Genomic DNA, 7,500 nt, shown 5'->3' on the forward strand with positions numbered 1-7,500 from the left:
AATGATTACCTAAAAGGTAACACCGGCACTCTCCGTGGAAGGGAACTGGAGACCGTACCACGTACTCACACCAAGAGCATCACAACATGAAAACTACAATTAAGTATATATATATATATATATATATATATATATATATATATATATATATATATATAATATATATATAATATATATATAATATATATATATATATATATAATATATATATATATATATATATATATATATATATATATATATATACGCTTATTTATGTATATGTATATGTATATACAATTAAGTATCATGCTGTGACCAGGGCGGCTCAAACATGAACTACCGTAAAAAAAAAAAAAAAAAAAAAAAAAAAAAAAAAAATATATATATATATATATATATATATATAATATATATATATATATATATATATATGTATATATATATGTATGTAGGTGTGTGTAGTGTGTGTAGGTGTGGTTAGGTGGGTAGGTTTGTTTGTAATGTGTCACTGATAATTGATAGCATCTTAATTTTAAGTTTAATCACCGTTGCCTTGTGCTCTTCAGTTCCGATACGCGAGCGTGAAAGAGAAGTGGCTGATGTTCGCTGGCGTGCTCGCGTCCCTCATTGCGGGCGTATGCATGCCGGCCATGTTCATTCTCTTTGGCGACGTCACGGACGCTTTCGTCTACAATGACCTGCTTACCAGCATTAATAATGAAACCAATTTTCGGCAATCGTAGCTGCAAAATCCCGATATGGAGAATGCGACGATCGATGAGTTAAGTGTCATGTGTCTCGTTTAAATTATTTTTATTTGTTAAGTATTTATAGTTCGTTTTTGTTGATGGTCTCGTTGGGGAAATCAAGTATGTACTTTAGGGAAATTATGATATTAAATACCTGCCTACTTTCCCATTTCGATCTATCTCCATTGCTGTATGTATACATATGTTTACATTATTCCTCCCCCGTTTGCTTTCAGAATCAGCCAGTACATTACAGCCTCGTATGGCATCGAGGACTTCTTCCAAGAGATCGTGAAATTCGGGGCCGGCACCTTATCATCGGAGCTGTTCAGATGGTCATGGGATACATCTTCGTCGCGTCCATGAACTACGCGGCAGAAGGACAGGTGAGGTTCCGCACACTTGGCCCTGATTGACATGCCTTCAGTCCGCTTCACTGATTGACTTTATTTACTGTGGTTAGACTTTTTTTTTAATATATATATTACTTTATTCATGGATTTCTGTAATTTGAATAATCTATTTTGTACGAGGATTGATCTTAATTCGATTTTTGGGTATTATTTCTTTAGTTTTTGTTATTTTTTTCTTTCCATTATACATTTATCTATATAGAGTTTGTTTCTCTATACTCATATATTCTGTGGGCTTAATATTCCTCTCTATGTGGACTCATTCCTCTTTCCTTTGAATGTCTCTTCCAGGTATATAGGTTGCGAGGTATGTTTTAAAGAGCATCTTAAGGCAAGAAATTGGCTGGTTTGATATCATCAGACCAATGATTTTGCCAGCAGAGTTACTGAGTAAGTAAGAGAAATTAATTTATAATATTCATCATAAACTGTTAAGATTTGCTCCTTCTGTAACTATATTGAAAAAAAAGGTAATGAAATGTCGAAAATAAGGAGTAAGTATGTACTGTTTATATTTTTACTTAAGGGCTTACCTATCCAAATCCCCGTCTTCTTTCCAGGGACTTGAATAAATTACAAGAAGGAATTGGTGAGAAAGTGGGCATGTTCATATTCTTCATGACCATATTCATAGCCTCTCTCATTAATGCCTTTGTCACGGATGGGACATCACGCTAGTCATTTTGTCTGTGTTCCCACTCTTAGGAATCTCTACTGAATTATTGCAAAGGTTAGTCTGACGTATGTCAATATGCGGTGCAAATAACATGTGTATGTATGTTAATAAAGAGATGTGTATATATGGACAGCATATATATTTATCATTTATACACAAACCTATAATCTTTTGTTATTAGATGAATTGATTAACCTTAAGGACATTATTGATGTATTTATATTATCCACATATCCACCTTATTTTGTCATATATTCCTGTCATGAATTTTGTAACCAAACACATTCAACTCAAATATATTTCTGACGAAGATATATTCGAAGCCGGTTTAATGCGAACCTTGTATTGTGAAGATATTCATTCTCATTTATACATTTTATACCTTTCTCGTTTCACATTTCAACTTATTTAATGTCTCCATTCTTTAATTCAAGAGATAAACTTTTTTATGTTTGCTTATTCATTTACATTTTCATTTGCTTCAGGTTCAGTCTAGCTTAACATCAGTAGAAATGAAAGAGTATGCGAAGGCAGGCAGCATCGCAGAGGAAGTGATATCAGCCATCAGGACAGTGTTGCCTTTGGAGGAGAAGCTAAAGAAGTAGAAAGGTAAACGTTTTTTCATCAAGATTTTTTTTTTATGCTTTTCCACAATGTATTAGCATATATCTGATATTTGAAATCATTTTTTTTTATCTGAGTGGTAAAAGAAAGTGCTCTAGCATGGCTGTATTTCATATCTTTTCACATTATATTAGCATCGATCTTATATGTATTTTAGAATATACGCGTGGTATGTATGTGTGTGTGTGTGTATACATACATGCATATACATACATACATACATACATACATACATACATACATAGATATCTATATATATTTTTTTCACTTACATATATATATATATATATATATATATATATATATATATATATATATATATATATATATATATATATATTGTGTGTGTGTGTGTGTGTGTGTGTGTGTGTGTGTGTGTGTGTGTGTGTGTGTGTGTGTGTGTGGTGTGTGTGTGTGTGTGTGTGTGTGTGTGTAGACAGATAGATAGATAGATATATGTGTAGATAGATAAATAGATAGACAGATATAGATTAAATATATAATGACCTTTTACATTCGTCCCGTGTGTCATAGGTACGATGCCAACCTTGTGCACGCCAAGCGAGCGGGCGTGAAGCGGAGCCTCGTGACGGGCGTGGGCATGGGCTTGATGTGGTTCCTGATCTACGCGGCGTACGCTCTGGCCTTTTACTACGGCACGGCCTCATTCTAGAGTCAAGGACGGATCCGAATAGCAATTTCAACCCTCCAATCTTATCATTGTGAGCTAAGAGGGTTTAGGTCTTTGGTCTGGTGTTATATTCTTTATGGTCCATGCTAGTGTTTAACATTTGCAAATCCAGTCATCTAAGCTTGGCATTAATATGCATTAAATGTTTAAACATTACTAATGAATCAAAAGATGCAATTACAAGAAAAATTAGCTTCTCTTTTTTATATTACTAAGTTGTTTAGGAAATGGAAGTTCCTATGCTTATACAAACTGTTTTTATAATTGTAGGAAAGGTCAGTATATCAGAATCGTTTTATATACTTTCTCATATATACTGCAAAAACGCACAAATGCACTTATTTGTACAACATTAAATAGTAAGATATCAGTAGAGGTTTAATGATGCAACTTTCAATAATATAGTAATATTGTTACTGCATGACCTTTAGTCCTCTTTAATGCATGGAGGGTGTTTCCTGGCGAAGATAAGTCTCATAAAAATATAGTTTGAATTATGATTCCTCAGGAAAGGCCGATTTTATGTTTGAAACTGAATAAGCCACAGCATAGGTTCTCCCATTTTGAGGGGTGGCCATATTTTGATGTACATAGCAATCATATAAGCTATTCGTTTATTTATGCTATTCATCAAAAGATATTAATGTTTTCAAGTTTTATTAGACCTTATTTTGACTTTACAAGGGACTTCGAGCCTCATATAGCTCTGGGCGTCGCCAAGTCTAAATGCCTAGACGAATATTGTAATTTTTGAGTCAAAGTTAGGGACTATAACTGAACAACTCCATTTATAGGTATTCTTCAGTGTGCTAATGGGTGCTATGAATGTTGGTCAAGCAGCTCCATATATTGAAGCCTTCAGTGTAGCCAGAGGAGCGGCTGCAACAATCTTTGATATCATTGAAAGAAAGTCGGCCATCGACCCTACCAGCTCCGATGGAGAAAAGCCTCCTTCTGTGAAGGGGATGATTGGTAACTTATCTTCCGGCTCGTCTGCGACCGATATGGTAGATTCGAGAGATTTTCACCCTCATGTTACATATTGATGTGTATGAATGTATTTGATTGTCACCTTTTCGTGTTTCTGTACCTTTCATTGCATCTTCATTTTTCAGAGTTCAAAGATGTCCGCTTCAACTACCCATCAAGACCGGACGTGAGAGTGTTGCAGGGCGTGTCTCTAAGCATAGAACCGGGGCAGACTGTGGCCTTGGTGGGTTCCTCCGGCTGGCGGGAAATCAACCTGTATCCAGCTCATACAACGGTTCTATGACCCACTGGATGGTCACGTAAGTTACAGGAAGATAGGAGTTTTGCATAGGTGAACGAATTTTTATATATATTTTTTTTGGTGTGGATTGCGTGTGTATGGTATTTGTATAGAACAATGAAAGTTGTGCATGCATATACGTGCATTTTCCTTTAAATAAAAGATCCGATCTAAATACAAGGAACCTCATACACTCAGGTGTTCCTAGATGGCCGTGAAATAAGACTTTGAAACATCGGTTGGTTGCGAGACCAGATTGGGTTGTGGGCCAGGAGCCGGTCCTCTTTGCGACCAGCGTTGCCGAGAACATAAGGTACGGCCGCGAAGGCGTTTCCATGGAGGATATTCAGGCAGCGGCCAAAGAGGCCAATGCTCATGACTTCATCATGAAATTGCCGAAGGTGAGGGGATATCACTTGCATTTCTGTGACTAAATCTTGTTTCCGATCGTGTGGCTGAGCAAATCTGAAAAGACTCAATTTTTATAATTCTGAATTTACTGTAGTTAAAGCTATGTGAGAGCTTGATTCAAAGGAAGTTTGAATCATCAGAAACAGGGAACTGACAGTCAGTCCACCTTTTCTACAGCAATACGAAACAAACGTCGGCGAGCGAGGAAGCCAGATGTCGGGGGGGCAGAAGCAGCGGATTGCCATTGCGCGAGCGCTGATCAGGCAGCCCAAGATTCTGCTCCTGGACGAAGCCACGTCGGCGCTGGACACACAGAGCGAGGCGGTTGTGCAGCAGGCGCTCGACAAGGTTGGTGAGGCCACGCACGCACGCATGCACACACGCACACCGAACACGCCCAGACACACATTCATACACACACATGCACACAAACACACACACACACATGTTTGCCACACACACACACACACACACACACACACACACACACAACACACACGCACACACCACACACGCACACACGCGCACACGCGCACACACGCACACACCACACACACACACACACACACACACACACACACACACACACACACACACACACACACACACACACACACACACACACACACACACACACACACACACACATGCATGTGTGTTTTGCTAGCAAGTATGTAGGTAAATGAAATCTTACATCTTAGTATTTCTTGTTGATAGGCGCTTATATGACTATGACATGTAGCATGATGTAATAAAGATAAGTTGTATGACTGAAACGCACAAGATGTAAATTGTCCATTATTTTGTCTTGATAGTAGTTGGAAATATTGTTGCTATGCTCCTAGCAATGGTATTTTTTGTATATAAAGTAGGAAAACAAACCAAAAAAGTAAGATTCAAAGTAGCTTTCGCTTTGTTTTAATCTATAATACTGAACTTACACCAAAAGGCGTTTTCCAACAGGTAAGGAAAGGGCGCACAACAGTGGTCGTGGCGCACCGCCTGTCCACCATTAAACCTGCAAATAAGATCGTAGTCTTCAACAAAGGGAAGATTGGAGGAAGTGGGAACTCACAATGAACTGATGAAGCTGCAAGGGCTTTATTACAATCTTGTCACAGCTCAAGTCAAACCGCAAGAGGAAAAGGTAACTTCTGTTTCATCTTTATTATATTATTGTATGGTGCCTGTCAGATTTTGACATTGACTGTCACAGCATGATACTTAATTGTAGTTTTCATATTGTGATGATCTTGGAGTGAGTACGTAGTAGGGTCCCCAGTTCCTTTCCACAGAGAATGCCGGTTTCACCTTTTAGGTAATCATTTTCTCTATTTACCGGGCTTGGGAGCCGCATTGACTTGGGCTGGCTTGCCCACCCAGTGGCTAGGTAGGCAATCGAGGTGAAGTTCCTTGCCAAGGGAACAACGCACCGGCTGGTGACTCGACCCCTCGAACTCAGATTGCCGTCGTGACAGTCTTGTCCGATGCTCTAACCACTCGGCTACCGCGGCCTCTGTTTTGGTGTCCTGTCAAATTCTGACATTAGCTGTCACAGCATGATACTTAATTGTACTTTCATGTTGTGATGATCTTGGAGTGAGTTATTTTTTTTATGGCATCTCTTTTTTTTTATTGACGTTGCATTACGGTGGCGTATTTTGAAAATGCTAGATTTTTACTTTTGGTTAGTAAATAAACATAAGTTCGGCTTCCTCTTTTCCTTAGGCATTTTAGCATCAAGATGTTATTTTCGTTATTATATCACTAACATTAGAGTCGCAATACTGATGATGGTGACAATGATTATAAAATGATGATTAATATCGATATCAACATTACTGTTATCATTTTATAATTATCTATTTTTATCCTTTATCTTTTCACTATTACAATTAATAACCTGCGTCCCCCTCCCACAGCAGAGAACAAGAGCAGCCCCCAAAAGGGGAAGGCTGAGGTCGATGCGGCCCTCCTTGAAGGCGAAGCCCTCTCGGAGTTCAGCCAGGATATTATTGAAGACCTGGCCAGCATGTCCCCGGTGGCTCTCACGCGTAGCCCGTCCATCCGCCAGTCCCTCAAGAGGCGCCGCGCTTCGTCCGTCAAGCCAGTTAAAAGTCCTCTGCGGAATGTACAGGTGAGTAGGCAGGGGAGGGCTTGTGCTTCGTTATTCCCTCTGACCATTTTTTATAGTTATAAAAATTATTCTGTTTTTCTTCGTGAAATGGTCTTATACGTATTTTTTTATATTTTAGAGCTGTGGTTCTTGTCATTTTTAGTCACGGACCCAAGGTAGTTTAAAAGTACCTTGCACGGACCCCTTTAAGAATCTTATGAAAGCTATGGACCCCATTCCCGAGAAATATTCACATAAACACTTTGCAAGCAATGTGTATAGTGTATTTTATTTATTGAGAATTGATTGTTTCATACATATATGAGATACACAAAGTATTATTAAACTTTAAAATAAACAATCTAAAAAACACTAATGTAAATGCTATTTTTATCTGATCTTCACGGACCACAAAAACCTAGGTTAAGATCCCAGTCTTAAAGAGGTATGTCGAAGGTCTGAATATGAAAATTATGTTAGAGGATTGAAATGAAAGATCCATGTTGATTACAACGTATGTGGACGTTAGGACACAATGTAACCTATGCTAAATACAAATTATATCGAC

At 38.1% G+C, this 7,500-nt stretch overlaps 1 protein-coding gene and 1 pseudogene across 1 annotated transcript in view; both read left to right on the forward strand.

Moving 5' to 3' along the window:
* The window catches only part of LOC119595275, a 106,064-nt pseudogene extending 99,289 nt beyond the window's left edge, over positions 1-6,775 (forward strand).
* LOC119595133 (ATP-dependent translocase ABCB1-like) overlaps positions 6,684-7,500 on the forward strand; it is a gene marked incomplete in the record, with an annotated part of 48,295 nt that continues 47,478 nt past the window's right edge. Inside the window, 1 exon segment of the mRNA XM_037944302.1 lies at positions 6,684-6,953. Within this exon segment, the coding sequence (XP_037800230.1) occupies positions 6,849-6,953 (105 nt within the window).

This window comes from Penaeus monodon, chromosome 35 (assembly GCF_015228065.2).
Source record: "Penaeus monodon isolate SGIC_2016 chromosome 35, NSTDA_Pmon_1, whole genome shotgun sequence".
Classification (NCBI taxonomy): domain Eukaryota; kingdom Metazoa; phylum Arthropoda; class Malacostraca; order Decapoda; family Penaeidae; genus Penaeus; species Penaeus monodon.